The sequence below is a fragment of the Alligator mississippiensis genome, chromosome 5 (assembly GCF_030867095.1).
Source record: "Alligator mississippiensis isolate rAllMis1 chromosome 5, rAllMis1, whole genome shotgun sequence".
Lineage (NCBI taxonomy): Eukaryota > Metazoa > Chordata > Crocodylia > Alligatoridae > Alligator > Alligator mississippiensis.
Window position 1 is genome coordinate 135,336,008 of NC_081828.1, and position 18,280 is coordinate 135,354,287.

The window sequence follows — 18,280 nt, forward strand, 5'->3', positions numbered from 1 at the left end:
TGAAAGATGTCACCCTAAAGAAATCCTTGCTGTTAGCAATTAAATGAAACTGAGAAGGGAAAGGTTCTGTCTGTTTTCAGAAGAAGAAATGAACATTCAAATTAGCTCGTGGAAACATCCAAGAAAGGCTGCTGTTGGTAAAGGAGACATTTCATCTAAAAATGGTAAAGTAGGGCAGAATATAATCAATGGGATAAAAGGATCCACCTTGAATAGAACTGCCTAAATCATGTGTGTTAAAGACATCATAACAGTAATCCTAACATGATCACAGACTGTTCTTGAATTATTTTGGTTTGGGGGGTAGAGGGAGGGAGGCCAGCACATACATACATGCATGCAAGAACAATCTATGTATTTTACTTATGCCCACAAACATATGTGAAGACAATGTGTGTGTGACAAAAGACAGGGCCACAGTGATGTGGCTTTGAGATTTTATTAGCATGCTTGGAAGCATTCCCATCTTACCTACAAGTAGGGAGACACTGCAAGTCAGGATATATCTAGATTTCCTCCAGGCTGTGCCCAGGTGCAGATCCGTGAAGCACACCCCTCTCACTTGATCCCTCTCTGCATGCCAACTCCCAAAAACAAAATCCTAACAGCCTTGCAGCAAACCTTAGCAAGCTGTCAGTGCCACTCTCAGGCTCCCTAACTTGGGAATATTTACTATTTACTCAGGACTGCTATTTCTGGGATTTGGCCTACGTGGAATGGGAGAAGAAGGGCAGAGCATACTTCACAGCAGTGCAAACAGGCATGACAGTAGTTATGTAGAAATACCCTTATACACGTCATGCCTTACAGGTACTAATGCAAAGTCCTTCTATTTTATGCCACAAACTGATATGGAAGTGTGTCATACACTGCAAATAAAAAAAACAAACTGTTTATTTTAAGAACAGTTTAGATAATTAAAAAAATATTTATTGGGACTACTCTCTATACAGTCTGTTGGTTTAGCTATTATGGCTCCAAGTATACAAGATTCAAAGAAAGCCACAAAAATTATTAGAACTAGCCTAAGATTTTCTTCATACAAAACTGCCCTGACTTTTAATCCCAGCATTTTGTTAGAAACTCAGTATGTAGTCCCACTGAAAAAGTGGCAATATCTTAGTGGTGCCAACTTCTTTTCCTTCGTCTCCAAAAAGGCTGGTAAATAGTGTGGTTCAACTGCAACACAACTGAAGGTTAGCAAGGAATCTGTTTTTTCCCCCCTCCATAGCAGATCACTTTCCTATACAGTATATTACCCATTTATTGCACATGCATGACTGCTTCATGCACACTTGGTTTATAATCCCATTTAATCCAAAATCTTTGAGCATCTCCATTTACCACCATTTTTACCTATGAATGAAAGAGATTTTTCTGATGGCCCAATTTTTTTTTAAAATTTCAGTGGTGCTGAGCCTCTAGCCCACAGACAAGATCCTGCCCGCAGAGCCATATCATTTGGTACACGGGGCTCTCCAGAAATTGGGAATTGGAAAAGCAGTAGTAGCATTAATTGCTGCTTCCCTGATGACAAGCTTCCAGATCCATGGGAAACTCTGCAGGCTGGATCACAGCCCCGTATGATAGACTGCTCTGGCACATGGCTGGATCCAGGCACATGGGGATGGACTAGTGTGTGGCCAGATTCAGACACATGGGGTCACACCTAGGGACTAACCCCACATAGGATCCAGCCTGCCACTACCCCTACATTTATCGCACAATAAATGGGCTACTTGCTCATTAAAGTGTAATGTGCCACATATTCAACCAAATTATCACACAATAAAATGACAATCTCAGCACTCACTTCTAATCCTTCAGGGCAGCAAGCTAACATGCATCAGAGTTGTATTAAAAATGGGGTAATTTTTAGGAAATTTTTATGGCTCTGTTTGAGATGGATTCAGCTGAGATTATGCTGCATCTGGCTTTTCATCCTTGGGACTACTCTGAATAAAATTAGATAGGCAAATAGGCATGAGATTTCCATGACATTGTATGAAGCAAATATGACTCCAAGAATACTTAAATGTTTTTATATATCCTACACCATCATTATATCACACACACATACAGCATATGTATATCAAAATCCTAGCATGCCTTGCTGTCCAAAATTTATGCACATGTGCTATACTACAGAAACCTAGATACCAATATTTCACCAGTCAGTCACATTTCTATGATCAATCTATACTCATGACAAATTCAGACTGACATCTCATTCATAAAAGATCAAAGAACATTAATGATCTTTAAGGGTGTCTGTGGCCAACAGCTTGCAAAGAATAATTATTCCAACTATATGAGTTGGTCTAATAAAAAATATCAGATTTACCCAAAGAACCTTGTCTACCTATGTCCTTAGACTAACATGGCTACAACCTATACCCCAAAGAAAATGAATGACACACGAGATGAAACTAAGCAAAAGAGGCCTTTTTTTTTTTTAAAGCACCTGTAGATGTAGCATGTGTGCATATGTCCTTACCTCTTCTCTGATATGTTCTACCTGCTCCTCAAGCAATTCATTTCTCTCGGTTAGCGTTTTATTCTTCTTTAACAGTGACTGGCCAATCCGAGCAGCTAATTCCAAGTCTCGCTCTTTCTGTGAAATAGAAAGAAAAGAAGGTTGATTTTGAATGTTGTGTTCACTTGGAAAACAACTGGCTCTTCCAAGGAGGATGGAAAGTAAATTTGTCCTACAAAGAAAAGAATGAATGCTCTGCAAAAAAAAGAAACCAATAATTTCTGTTAATTTTCTTGTCCTATTTCTGCTTAGTATACCCACATAATTCAGAAACACTGACATGTACAGTTAGTTAATGAACTATACAAATGAAAGCACAGCCTTAGAGGTTTAATGTAAAAATGTTCACGTTAAATTTTCTTCTTGAACTTTTGCACAGGGCTTGTAGGGAGCACTTGGGATTGGTATTTTAAGGGCTCTTGAAACATAGGACAAAACAGAACACATTTGGATCTCTCAGCTACTGTATTTCTCAGTTTCTCCATTGCTCCATTTCAAATAAAACAGATTACAGTAACTGTAGAATCACTTTCATTCACAGCCACCAAGTAAATCTTTTCTTTCAATAGCTTCAGAAAAAAAGAAGAAACTGTGTTAAAGTTGCAAGGCTTTATTATCACCATCTATGGTAGAGGATTAGGTGGCCTATTGCAAAAAGGAGTTGATCAAAGAATAGTGCTGGAAGGTAGGGAAAAGGACATCTAAGAGAGCCGAATGGAAATGGGCAATTAAACAATATTCTATCATAGATTCATAGATTCTAGGGTCCGAAGGGACCTCAGTGGACCATCTAGTCTGACCCCCTGCCCTGGCAGGCAAGAAAAGGGTCACCAAACCTGGGATCATATGATCCTAGCCAGGTGCCTGTCCAGTCTCCTCTTAAAGACCTCCAAGGATGGGGAGAGCACCACCTCCCTTGGAAACCCATTCCAGATCCTGGCAACCCTGACCGTGAAGAACTTTTTTCTAATGTCCAGTCTAAACCTACTCTCCAATATGGACTGAACTTGTTCCCCTGGCTGGTCAGGAACAGAGGCTGTCACCCCACATGACTGGCATGCTTAGTTCCTTCAGTTTTACTAACTTAAAGATCTCTTCTTTCTATAGGACTCAAAACTACAGGGAAAAGCTTTTTATGATTTTCTCTCTCTTTCTTACCCACAAGCAATCAGACAACCTATAAGTAAGTCTCACTAGGGCCACTAGCCCTACGTTTATCGCACAATAAATGGGCTACTTGCTCAATCAAGTGTAATGTGCCACATATTCAACCAAATTATCACACAATAAAATGACAAAACCACATTAAATATGAAACAGCTTTGTGGCTGGTTTGCATAGCACTTTAATTTCAACATGTGGTACAGAACTCTCCTACCCCCAGCTTCTGTGCCCCAAACTACATACGCAGATAGATGCACACCCCAACAGCTATGTAATGAGATATGAGGAATTTCATCCCAAACCACAACAATTGCATATCCTGCCATACCAGATCATAAAACTTTGGCGTGGCAGGATGTGCGCTTTTCTGGAAGATCAGGCTTTTGATTAAGCTCTTGGGGGAAAACGGTGTTTTACAGAGTATCATATAACTTTGCATAGGCAGACAAGGTTTTTTGGGTGAATCTGATATCTTTTATTAGACCAACTTAAATAGTTGGAAAACAATTATTAAGCAAGCTTACAGGTTCAAAAACCCTTCATCAGGCTAAGGAAGTTTCAGCAGTTGGTGATGGAATGAAAAGTAAAGCAGCCAGAGGCTGGGCTGGTATGCATACAAGACAGGTAGTCAGTGAAAATGTAGACTGAGGAGTCAATGGGTGAGAGACAGGTAGGGGGAGGGGGGGGGAAACATACAACTACACCCATATAACTTTGCAGTACTGTATGAGTGCTTTTATAAATAAGAGACTGGTTTTCTTGTTAGATATGTAAAAACCTGTGTGGCAGTGGTGCCATTTCCCCATTTTCCTCTCTTTTTTGCTTAGTTCCTTATTCTGAAAGCTAATTTGGTTCCTTTCAGGTTATATACTGAAAAATATCCACCTTGTAACTTGTTTGGTTTGGCCTGCGATTGTTGGACTCACTGATGACTAATATTTATTGCTTGTAACTCACACAAAGTTTCTGCAAAGAAGCCAGTGATCAGTCACCAGCAACAGGGGTTTGAATTAACTTAGTTTCAAATGCCTTCACTCAAAATAACAGGAGAAAAGCAGAAACTGTATTTACCAACAGAGTTTGCCCATAAGGCATAAATAAGCGTTACGCTGCTGATCACTGCCATTGTTTTCAAACGTTTCTCAACATATGAGGCCCGGCCTATTGTTAAACTAGAAACCCACAGCTCTTTCTAGCCAAAATGACACATGGCCTTCCAGACTACGCAAGTGCCAAAAGGCCTTAAAAATGAACTTGTGATATACAGCAAGCCAACAGCTCCAAAGATACAAGCTGGCCCACTGCACAAGTCCAAAAATGGAAAACATATATCTTCATACTGTACAGTATTACCCAGAGGAAGGATGAGCCAGTGGTGAGGATTCTAGTGCCTGGTGCGGAAGCCTAGGTTTAATTCCTTGTTCTGCCACAGATTGCACAAGCAACTGCATACAACTCATAAGGTTTGTGCAATAAACTGGGGGCTATGAAGATAATAGCCTGTCTCCTACATCATTGGGATATGTATTAAAATTCTAAGTGCTCAGATACCATGACAACAGGAACCATAGAAGCATCCCAGCTACAAACATATTTATGAAACTGCTGAGGAGGTTAGAAAGCTTACATTCAAGTAAATGCACAAAGCTCTCTTAGGCCATGCCAACACCCTCGCTTAGGCACGGAGACTGGTCTCCCATACCCTCCTTTCATCTTCTCCCCAGGCAACATAGCCTATTCAGGCAATAAGGCTGGAGTAGTCCCTTTTGAGAGGAAAGACTCAGCATTTCTTTAAAATCCTTCCCTCCCCTCCCCCCCCCCCCAACTAAATATCATTAATGTGCATAATGGCAGGAAAGGTGCCACCCTCAACTGCTGTACGTGAAAACAGCAGCATAGGATCTATTTTGATGGATACTTTCTTCATCACAGGAGAGGGACTGCATAATCACATCCATACACACAAGAGAGACTGGATACAGAATAGCGGCCTGATAAACATCATATTGATAAATATTCCCCATACTGAGAAATATTAGTGTATCAGTTCTCTACATATGACCCACAGAAAATTTCTTCTCGAAGGGGAAGGCACACTATGCTTTAAAAAGCTGGCTCAGGCCATTCCCCAACACTGTTCCCAGAACCTTGCTTGTGATATCAACACAAAATCAGGCTGTGTGGACTTTAGGAAGAGACAGGTGTGGGCAAATCCAGATTACTCAAACCTGCCCCTAATAAAAAAGTGGTGGGGAAGACATCTCCACTTTTCAATAACCAGCCTGGCTAGAAATGATTCTGGATTGGCCCAGTTCCTAAATAAAGAAAACAAATTACTCCTGCCTTTGAAGCTATGAGAGACTATCAGAAATTATCATATAAAAGGAAGCAAGAATATAGTTGTAAGTTTCCAGATACAGCATCTCTGCTGACAAAATCAGGCCAACAAATGCAAGCAAAATAAATCAGCAGAAAGAAGCATGAAGACACAGTATAAGAGAGATTAGAACAGTAATCAACAGATAGTTGATATTCAAGGGCTGTATCAAAGCCTTAATATGGACATACATGGGGAAACTGCTTTAAAAAGATGCAACTAAGCACAAAGGCCTCTGTCCGTCAACCAGATACATTGAGGCCCATGCTTCACCCTTTCTACCAATTCACATACTCAGGCTAGCACTGCATAAAATGGTGGCTGTGTCCTTATACTCAAAGCTTCATAGTATGCAACATTATTTATAAACCTCCAAGGTTTATAAATGAGAATACACTGTTATTCTTTATCTCAACAATGCCTTGCAGATGTGATCTGAGAAAATATATTACTTACTTACTTTTCTTTAAAATTAGCTCTCTTTGGTCAATTTTATTAGGACATTTAGTATGTTTAAATACTATCCTGTAGTTCATTTTTCTCTCTCACAGTTCTTGAGAACTGTAACCCATCATAAACTATTTAAAGCTAACGTATTAGAATATTTTTAAAAATAAAGGCACCAGAATGTAAAGAAGAAAAAAGCCTGGGGAGACAGGATGAGAAGAATACATTGACTCAATGGCTATATGCTTTTTTGAAGGTTATAACCACTCAGATACAAATAAAAGTAAACTAAAAATGACTTGGGAGCTTAGCATACTCCTGATTTTAAAGAAAAACTATAATACTATCCATTTTTTAAAATATAATATGCCTGCATATAAACTTCATTCTTCCCTACCCAACTTTCAGTGTAATCACATTTATGTCACTAACTGCATTTTGGTAAGAGTCAAGTAGATTTGCTTTAGCCTTGTGCAAACACATAAGCAATGAATCTGCACAGCTAATATAAATAAACTGAGCACCTTTTGTTAACAAAAATATTTCCCTTACAAATGACATGTAGACGTACAATTAAACTATTTCCTTCACCCTGACTAGCAAAGTTGGAAAAACATAAATATTCTATGTTTACATGTTACAGGATGACTCCTTAGTACTTCTCTCTCAGAATGGGAATTGCCAGGTAAAGAAACACTTGCCTCTTCAAGAAGACGTGTAACAGCATCTATGTCATTGTATGTTTTAGTCATCTGGCCCACTCTTTCAGCACATAAAACTGTAGGAAAACACAAGGTAAACATCTGTTATGCTGGCAATTTCAGTTCAATACAAGCAAACAAACAAAATCAAGAAAATATATACAAAAGAGAAAAGTTTACGTTTTAAAGAAGTTTTCCCTAAAGCTGAAACCAGTAAAAAGAAAGTTAATATTCTTAAATAAACTAAAAAGATTACAACGAACAAACAAAAAGTAAATCAGACTTTGTAAAAACATACACAAAAAAAGCTTATTCACTTTTTAAAAGTCCTGGAGGTATTAGGTTCTTAAAATTATTAGGGCCCTCTGAATAATCTCAACTTTGAAATTTTAAAGAAGTTTATACTGGAGAAATTTAGAGCATAATATTGACATTTACTTTTGATTCAATGCACACTGAAAGAATTTTTAAAAATGAGGTATGATGAATTTCACAGGTAGAATGAAAAACATGGAGTGAAGAAGAAAAAAGAGCCATAGTAAACCTTATTACTTTTCAAATCATTTAGACCATCAATGCAGTTAACCAAAAAATGGACTTGTACAACCATTTTAATTTAGAAAAGGGGAAAAAATGCATATGCAACCTACATAAGGTGCTCTAATGGCACCCTTACATTGAACCTTCTCTCATTTTCTTGCCCAGGTTAGTCCTATCAGAACAGCAGATTGGCAAAGTTGGGCTCTACCACCAAATCTCCATAGCATTTACACAAAGTACATGCAATCTTGATTCTGAATGACCTAAATTGGATATACCTCATGATGCACGTAATAGCAAGGACATTTCACAAAAAACATTAGTTATTAATAATACTAATAATAAAAAGCTTAAGTAATTGAAAGCCAGGTTCTGTTTAAGTTAACAAAATCATTATCATCATCCTGATGCATAATTTAGGAAAGTTAAGTCTGTCTGTAGAATTTTCCTTTGAACCAGGGTCACTATGGCTGCTTAATAGAAAAAAAAAAACTATTGGTATTTCCAATGTATAGGAAAAAGGAGTGTGTATGTATGAGTTGGGAGGAGGAGGGAGACAACCACATAGTACCATGGCAAAGGTGGTGTCAGTGGTGCCCTGGCACTGGGTGCTATTTTATGGGAGACTCCAACTCAAACTGGAAGGAATTAGCACATGGGGGGCATGGGGATGATCTGCACAGGACGTGCACCATGTTGAATGCTTGGCTATGGCTCTGCACCCACCCAGCACCACTTCCTGCCTCAGTCTTACGCACCCCTTTTGCCACCACTGGTATTTTTATTCTTTAAATACACCCTTCTGGAAAAGGGGAATAGGTAGTAGAGTCAGATAAGTTGATTGCATTGATTTCTGGATAGGGGACTGCTATAAGTAAATTTCTTTAGACTGAAAGTAATTGAAACTGTCAAAGATAAAGCTGATGTAGAGTTTGGGTGAAAGAATCCTAAGGTGCTTTTTCAGTGAAAAAATAGTCCAAATTACATTAAAAAGCCTGTATTAAGAAACTAAAGCTAACACCACAGCTTAGCTGAGATACAACAGTTAGACCAGTGAACAGAAGTACTAACAGTTAGGCACTCAAATCCCTTACCAACCTGAAACACTGAAGGAATACACCACAACAAAAAATGATCAACATATTTTTTATCTACCAAAATACTAATTTAGTACTGACGGTTAATGAACCCCCTACTGACCTTTGTCAAAGAAGAGATATTTAGCTTACAGATCACAGATGATAAACACTATCTTGTTAACATCAACAGTGAGAAAGAAATAGAAGGTGTCCATTTCTTTACTTTTTATATTGTGCTTTTAGGGCCAAATCTTGCACTTAGTGAACTAACTTGATGGATCAGGGACTTTAAGTCACACTGCTCTAAATTTAGTCAAGAACTTGGGAAGGACAACCTAAAACGTTACAGTGAAAACTTTAGACGCCAAAGACACAAGTACAAAAGAGTTCTAAAAGGAGCACAGAATGAAAGTGTTATCACATAAACAAGTACAAGAGGTATTTGCAAACCACAGCCTGTATGGTTTAGTTTTAGCTAATCAACACTAAAATAGATTTTTATAACTAACAGACAATGGGAGCCAGAACAGCAGATAACTGGGGTAATCATTACATAGAGAATCTTTTCATAGAAACTAAACAGGAAGAAACAGATTTGCATTGACTCTGATCTCAGAAGGCCTGCAGGCAAAAGTTCAGAGGGACTATAAAAACAAACTTCTATACAATCCATGCACAAATCAACATCTAAAAATGCTTACTATAAATACGGCCACAGACAGGCATTTTATTTTCCAAACCTACTGTCACTACACAGTTCCTTTGGTTACAACATTCCCTCAACAGTAATGCAATGTTTGGGACTGTCACTAGCAAACTCATTTTTAAATTAATGCCAAGAGTTGTGTCAGGTCCACTGATTGTGACTATAGCAACTTGGCACCACCCTAGTGATGGGCAATCTACAATCTTAAAACCCAAACAAATAGATAAAAGCATGGTGGCTCCCACAGTGCAAGTAAGGTTGTTTGATTGGAAGGAAGGCTGATAAGGCTGGTACGTGAGGCTGCTCACTCAACTATTTCTTCAGAACTTGCTATATAATGTTTAACAGCATGGTATCAGCATGTTCAGGTATTTACAAATTAATGCCAAACCAAATAATAGCTAAAAGTGTTTTGCATTTGAAAGGTACATATGTTTTATTTTCAATAAACTTATCTGTGTGGGGGGTGGTAATGATCTTACTATAAATAGTTATGGGGTAGTCGAAGTCCAACTTTCCCTTTGAATTTATATAAAATTAAGCCTTGACAATGACAACAAACCAGTAAACTCTTGAAAACACACTATAATACATACCAAGAGCAACAAACAATAATAAACCTGGTACCCAATGATTTTATGGATCTCACTGGAAATGAGCAACCACCAATGACTGCACCACTGTGACACCTTCAGCATGATGTTTCCAAAATAAAACGGAGGCTTAAATATACCACATTATATTCATGTTCATTTACGTGTTCTTAAACTACCTACAAACCCGCTTTCCAATGTTTCACGGTATAATGCAACCAAAAGGGGTGAAAGCCGATGGGACAAAAAGAAGAGACTTAGATGGCTGCCTCCTCTCCCTGCTCCACTCAAGGAAAAGATTTGGAGGGGGTGGACAGAGAGGGAGAGAATCCACAAGCTAAGAAACAAACAGAAAAACACAAAAATTCTTCACTGGTAAGGTGCAAAAATATTAGGAAGTCAAAAATGGACTGTTGACAATACTCAGCTAACCAAAAATTGTGGCGAACTAGAAGGACATGCTACTGTACTATGATTATGTGAACGTCTCCTGAGCAAACATTTTATGCTCTTGCCGATGAAGAATGCCAAATAAAATATATATTTCCCTAATGAATGGCATATGATTTATGATTTATTGTCTCTGACGTTCTCATGTTCCTGATGAACATGAGCCTAGGAACACTAGTGTAAAGATAAAGTAAGGGCAAATGAAGGACAATGCACTGTAACATAAAACTCACAGTGCAGAAATACTGACCTCTTTTTTTCATGTTTGTAAATCAGCAGTATTTTTGCTCAAGGGAGTGACATCCACGCAGGCACATGTGCACCTACCCTCCCCCTTCATCCCCTTAGACAAAATACATTTCAGAACCCAGTGTTTATGTTCACAGTAATGTCAGGTAATTGAGCAGTTACTGTCATGTGAGAGAAATAAGCGTCACAGAGTTCCACAAATTATATAGCAATTTTTCACAATTGCTTTCCAAGCTGAGTTGCATACTTGACATTTCATGAGTTAGAGAAAAATGTAAATTTATGAACAGAGAGAACTTCTTTTAACAAGTATTCAGTCCAAATACACACAAATATTAATTGGGACATACGATTCTGCTTTAAGTGTGATTTTTGAGCTACATCCATAAAATACTTTATATGTACAATACATTTGATACAGATTCCAAATTTCTTCCATTGCCTAGGTCTTTAAAAGCACAGACCAAATGCTTTTTTTTCTTTTCATTTTTTTGAGGGGGAGAGGGGAGAAGAGGAAGGAGGTAGGAAAGAGTCAGTACACAGGTGTAATGCATGGTAAAATTACTCATGAAGCCAGGATCTGAACAAGGAACAAGACAGTAGGAAGCAGTAAGAGTGCAGCAAGGATCTGATCTCACTTTCAAGGTGAAGTGAAGTATCTGAGGCATTATTTTTCTTAAGTCTGCAAGAGTCAAAGAAAGGAAGGACATACTACGTTGTTTATAACCAAAACCTTTCATCTAAAGCAAAATCTGGCAAGCAATGAAAAAAAATTACTAAATGTCTATTAGCTAGAAAAAAATTAAATACATAAAAAGAGCTCCTTTCTCCTGAGGATATCAGTCAGACTTCCAGGTGCTGCAAAATGGACTGAGAGCTATATACTCATATACCTCTTGAATTAGGATGTAAACTCTATGGGACAGGTAACATGTCATCTTGCAGTCTTTATAAGACCACCTTTATGTAGTGCCACAATACAACAATTTTATGACAATAGTGTTATTCATCTTTGTGCTTCTGACTAATGGGTGTCTGGTAAATATGACCACCACCTATACTGCTGGAAGTATAAAGGATCTTTCTAGTTCATGACCTTCATAGAAAAGTAGGCCTGGAATGGGCCCCATTAAGTTCAACTCCTGCCCAAGGCAGGATCATCCCTGTCCAAACTCTACAGCTTTTCTCCAACCTTTTCTTAACATGGTATGAACAACCCTCTTATACAATTACCTAATTTGTAACAGGTAAAGCAGGGGACAAGGACAATACCAATGTCTTATCATTACAAGGACAAGAAGTAGTTTTGGTAAAATACACTCGAGAGATCCAAGGAGATCCATCACCTGGAGCCTTCGACTGCTGCAAGGAAAGATCGCCTGTGCCAGATGTATCAAACATACAGCCTGTGGGCAGGACCCAGCCCGAAGAGGTAGGTCATCCATCAGAGCCCAATGCACAAACTACAATATAGCAGTTCCAGCAGCTGCATGGATGAAAGATGCCAAGGCTCATGTGATGGATCTCCTTGGATTTCTCAAGTGTCTTTTATCAAACTAATTCTTGCCTGGTCAGTGCCAGGACACAGTGGCTCTGGAACCCATGGAGTCAATGCCACTGTACCAACATGGTTCCAGAAGATGCTGGGTGTTGAGCCCTGAGGGCTGAATCCAGCCTACAGAAGTGGGTCATCCAAACTGCATGAACAACTCACTTGTACAACTACTAGGCACAATGCCCACAAATGTCAAAACACCCCAACTTGCTACAGGCAAATTAGGGGCAAGGGCACTGTAAATATCAAACTTACAGCCTGTAGGCAGGACCAAGCCCTCACCTAACCCCTGTAACATAAAAAGGGGAGCCGAGCAACGTCTGCACTAATGCTCTCGGTTCCAGAGCCAATTGTGGGTAGTCTGGACCCAGCTCATGGGACCAAATGAGTTTGATGGCCCTGATCTACGCTACTGGTTTCGAGACTCATGCACAAGGCTATTAAAAGTGATCCACAGATAGTACCATACCTTCACACTTTTTTATGAAACATTTGATAACAGGTGGTCTGCAAAAACTGAGGACTGACAGTGCTCTGTTGGTCCAAAAGGTTTGGGAGCTACTGCTCTTTGCAAGTCTATTTCTCCCCCACCCTCTGTATTTGAGCAATCTTCCTTCACAAATAGCTGTAGCTAGTTTTTGTAGCTGCTCCAAGACATCTCAAAGCATAAAAGTGATTGCCTGAGCACTTTCGTGCCACACATGACATTCTCCAAAGAGATTAAAACTGACTGATTGTATGTCTTACACTTTGCTACTGTTCAGCAAAGGATAAGCAGCAAAAGGCATGAAATAGACAAAAATGCAACACTGTACTAATCTACATGAGTTTCATTCTTGGAAGGTTATTTATGAAACCTTAAAATGATAGAAACATCATTTAAAATTGAAGCCTAAATTATATAGCTATAGATGGTTTATATTCCCATACTAGCCAAAATAAAAAAGACTTCCTGATGTCTTCAGACAAGCGAGTGAAGAATTTTTCAAGCTTTGCCACAGATATTGCCCTCACAACTGAAGTCATTGATCCTCTTTGGAATAAATTGACATCCTCCATTTTGATCCAAAACAGCTCAGCTTTAAATGGTCGTAGTTCCTATTCCCAGACTTTTCAGGAGAAGGAAGCCTGGTGAGTCCAGCTGGCCTGGGGCTGACACATCAATTTTGTTGCTACACAGGCAGTGTTTTTGGGGGAATGACTGCACAAATCTGTATACTGTATTTTAAACTTATTGTTATGGGAACTCTGAGCTTTAGGCATGCATTTTTGTGCACATTGTTACAAGCCAATAAAAACCAATAAAAGAACGCAAGACTACATGCTCCCTAGTTCCTGCAGCCTCTTTCCTCTCACTCCTGAGGTACCAGAGACAATAGGTGCAGCAAAACAAAACGAATGGGAATATCACTAAGTGGCAAAGAAACTATTATAAACCAGCAGGGATCTTGGTTTTCTCTGAGAAAAAATTACGAATTCTCTAATTAACCCCCCTCCAAATCCATGATTAACATGAAATGCTATTATATATATGTATGTATGTATCAATTGAACACAATGTTTTATTGACATATTTACAATTTTAAAGGAATTTAAAGGCCTAGCAGTGCCTCAATCACTATAATAAAATAAATTCTAAATACCTATAAATTTTGGCATTTGATTCTCGGTTTTTTATCATGAAAAATCAAAGTTGCCCCGGCCTCCTTAGCTCAAGAGAGAGAGCTCCAGGCCCTTCACTCCCAAGCCACACCCCACTGCCAGGCCTGCTGGTACCCCGCACTACACCTACAGCCCCCAGCCTCCTCCAGCCCTGCTGGAGGGGGCCCCAGCTGCCAGGGCTACAAAGCCAGGGACCCAGGTCTGCAGTCTCCTGCCCCCCACAGCAATACCTGAGCTCTGGCTGCCATGGCAGAGCGGAGCCCAGAGCCTGGCTCTCCCCCATCATGGGCAGCACGGCCGAAGTGGAGCCTGTGGGGGGAGCGAGTGTGAGTTGCCTTCTGCAGGCTCAGGCAGGGGGTGGAACTGGTTTCTTGTTGCTGTGTGCACTCCCTGGGGGATAGGGAGGCACATACCACCTAGATGCGTGTGCAGGGTGGGGGTGGGCTGCCTGCCATGGGCTCTGGGCTCCTCACCCTGCTGCCCTCCTCTGGAGCCTCTGCAGCCCAGCCGGTGGGACCCAGTGCAGCGGGGCAGAGTGGGGCCGGGTGGAGAAGCTCCTTGCTGCTACAAGCTCTGCGCTGCCCTGGCAATGAGCCCCCTGCCTGCCCCGCAGCAGCAAGGGACACAACTTCACACTGCCACCCTCACTGCTGCGGGGCAGACTGGGAACACCTCGTCAGGGCAGCATGGAGCTCACAGCAGCAAGCAGCTTCCCCACCCGGCCCTGCTCTGCCCTGTTGTTCTAAGTCCCACCTGGTGGGCTGTGGAGGCCCTAGGGGAGGGCACCCAACCCACACATAGATCTGAGGGGCATGGGTTCCCCCTGACCCCTCTGGGAGTCAGCACAGTGGCAGGAAGCCAGCCCCCCCTCACCCCAGACGAATCACCCGTGGCCCTGTCCCACTCCCTGCTGGGGCCCTGTGGTCAGGCATTCCTGCCCACAGTCCCAGTCCTCCCCAACTCACTCCCCGTCTTCCTAGCGGGGCCTCAATCCCCTCCTCCACCAGACTTGCCTGTGGGAGCTGCTCTCCAGGCTGGCTGCCTGGTGGCCATGTGCATATACATGCACATGGTGCCCCCTGCTTGACTGCCCTTTCAACCCTCCCCATCAACCCCCAACTCCTTGCAGGCTGGAACTCTGCCAGCCTGCAGAGAGCTCTTCGCAAAACTGCGAAATCTGTGTTTCTCCGTTAAAATGAAACTCCACATTTTTCTTGGGTAAAAGAGGGAATCCAGGTTTTCCCTCTCCCCCCACCTTTTTTCTGTGGGAAATGGAAAACCTGGATTTGTGATGATCAGGTATAAAAACTGTGATCACAACATACCAACTGCCTAGCTACTGTCAATTTACAGCATAGGCAAATGCTAAGAAGAGATTAGAAGGAACATAGTAAAATGGTACCTTGTGATCAGCCAGCAAACAGATACAATAGCTATTTTTTTCACTAGTAATAATGAACTCTACCGGAAACACTAACACAGATATAAGTCACATTCCTGTCTGCTGTTAGTTTAACTGTAAAGATTGCAAATTAATCTTAATATTAAGAAGCAATTGTATTCTTCTTTGACATTTATAAATTAATTTTTCCAGCTAATCTGCAATTAAAAAAAAAAAGGAGTTTGCTAGCAAGGTCTCTTAGTGAGTATTTGACCATCTAGGTCCTGATACCAAAGTCTCAAATAGAGCACAGCTTTAATTAGATGCATTACTTATTCTCAAATGGACAACAAATTTGAGAAACAGTAAGTGCAGGGAAAGTGAATATGCCAAGGCTTGTGATAGTAGCCATTTTCAAGAGCTTCTCTGAAGCAAAGGGTGTATACTCTTAAGAGTGGTACATTTAGTGTACTAGAACTTGACAAAGAAAAACACCCAGAAAACCCCTCCTACTTATTCTCATCAGTGTCATGGTCAGAAGCCTGAACTAATCTGGCAGCACAAGAATAGGATTAACACAGGAAAGGACAATTATTTGGGCCCAAGGGCCACCTTAGAGAGTTTGAGTGAGCTGTTGTGGGCCAGATCAGCTCCCTCACCCCCAACCAACCCACAACAGCTCACCAAAACTCCTTAAGTGGCTAGGCAGAAGGGATGGGGCCCCAGGCAGATGAGGAGCAGCATTTGGGAGCAGGAGGGGGTGGGTGGGGCCAGGATCAGGATTGCAGGGCAGTGACAGTGTGGGACTGGGGCCACTGTCTGCTCCCTGCATCTCCCTGCAATGGGCTCTGGTTCTGCAGGCAGGGACGTGCAGGGAGTGGATTGAAGCTCTGCCCCAGGCCCTTGCCCTGTGCTGTCACTGCCCAGTGATGCTGGGGTCTTCACAGAGACCAGACAGGACCCACGGCCAGGAGGATGGGATCAGGCTGCAGACAGGCATGGAGTGGCATCCCACCCCTGGGCATCACTTCCTGCCTGCCTGCAGTCCCATCCCATCCCATCCATCCAGCTGAGCACACCCTGCTCGGGCTCATCTCCATAGAGACCACACCCGCCCGCTCCATCCAGCACCCCTAACAGTGGGTGTGGGGAGGATAGGCTGGGCTCCTCTGGCAACAGGGCTAGTCCAGCAGCAGAGACTGGCAGGGGCAGCTGGAAGGAGCTGCCACTGTGGGGGCTGCCAGGAAACAAGTTCAGCCACTGCACTGCCCCAGCTCAGCTGTGTACCCAGGGCAGCAGGACTGGCCACGCATGCCACAGCTCAGGCTGCCTGGGCTGGGCAGGGCTGAAGGATGTGCCCCAAGCTGATCAAAATCTCTTGGCAGTCCAAATCCAGCCTGCAAGTCGTATTTTGCCAACCCTAGATTAAGTAGTAAGAACAAAAGATGGTACCACTTCACTTAAATTTGTTTTTTTCCTGCATTTGGAGCTCAAGGTTCCATTGTCGTTCTGAAGATCTTGGCAACAGAAAACTGTTTAACAGAGTTCAATTTAGGAAATTGCCAGTTCTGACAGTTACCTTAAAATGATCTTTTCATCCAGACCTACAGATCAGTGAGATTCTTAAGTCAGACCTACACGTGAACAATGTAGGTCCCTCACGGCATTTAAAGCAAGTCAAACCACAATGGTGCAATTAGACTTCTCTCATGACCACACTGGCCCTTATGCAAGACCCTCTATAAAAGTATTCAAAGGCTGCTAAGCTTCTTCCAGTTTCTCATCAAGAGATGTCTGTGCTGCAATACCTTTAAGAAATAAAAAAATTAATGATTTCAGTGTAGATGAGATAATTTCCAGATGATTTCCTTACATTCTCAAGAATTTTTAACTGCAAGTGTACATGAAATCCCTCTTACATATTTCACTTCCCTTCTTAGGTAGTCAGCTCTTTGAGACAGGAACAGAAGCCATTGTTGTCAAAACCCAGCATAGATATTCTCAGCCTGAATGTTTAGGATCCAATCTTAAACAACTTAAGGAAGCTGAATGTTTAGTAAATGGGTATTTAACATTTTCTAGAAGTCAGAGTTAAGCCCTAAAAACACTGTGGCACCAAAAAGGAATCAATCATTTTAAAAAATTGAGCCAAATCGTAACATCTATTTGCTCAGTGAATAATACAATGCAGACAGGATTATGATAGAGGTTTCTGCATGCAGTTGTGATATTAATATGCCTCTGTCAAAATATTAGGCTATACTTGGCGCTCAGAAATTAATCTTTTCTTGAAGAGAAGTGGTATTGAAAAAAAAAAGTTTTGAAGTTTGTTTCTGCTTTTCAAAAGAAGGATCCAAGACATTTCATTTTTAGTTGCAGCCAGATCTGACAACCCCAGTATCAAGTATAAAGTTTAGAAACTGCCTTTATGATAGTAATCAATTTTCTAAAAATGGAACAGTCTCTAAACACAGTGATGGCTATACAAAATTCCATCAATCAGCACACAAAATCACCACAGCATTCTGAAACCTTCTCATTTTCCTGATAAAACCAAAGTCAACATATTGACCACTACTTTACAATACCCACACTTTGCTGAACGTGTTTAAAGTAAGGGTGCTCAACTCTGGTCCACAGGTCTGTAGGGAGCCCTGCAGGCTGTGGCTCTGTGAGATAAATTTGATGCATGGTGCCTGATCCTGGCATGCAGGCCTGAGCAGGGGTGGCACAAGATCCCAGGGCCTGATCCCAGTGTGCACGGCCAGGCAAGGGTCTGATCCTGGGATACAGGGAAGATGCAAGGTCCAATCCTGGCATAGCAGGGCAGCGCAGAGATC

The 18,280-nt window shown here is 41.3% G+C and overlaps 1 protein-coding gene across 10 annotated transcripts in view; it reads right to left on the reverse strand.

Annotated features, from left to right (window-relative positions):
• Window positions 1-18,280, reverse strand: part of TRAK1 (trafficking kinesin protein 1) — a 190,686-nt gene that overhangs the window by 40,561 nt on the left and 131,845 nt on the right. For all 10 annotated transcript variants that reach the window (XM_059728759.1, XM_059728758.1, XM_059728757.1 and 7 more), the window contains 2 exons: window positions 7,226-7,302; window positions 2,498-2,614 (listed from right to left, as the gene is read on the reverse strand). In XM_059728759.1, the coding sequence (XP_059584742.1) occupies window positions 2,498-2,614; window positions 7,226-7,276 (168 nt within the window). In that variant the 5' untranslated portion in view covers window positions 7,277-7,302. The remainder of the gene's footprint in view (window positions 1-2,497; window positions 2,615-7,225; window positions 7,303-18,280) is intronic.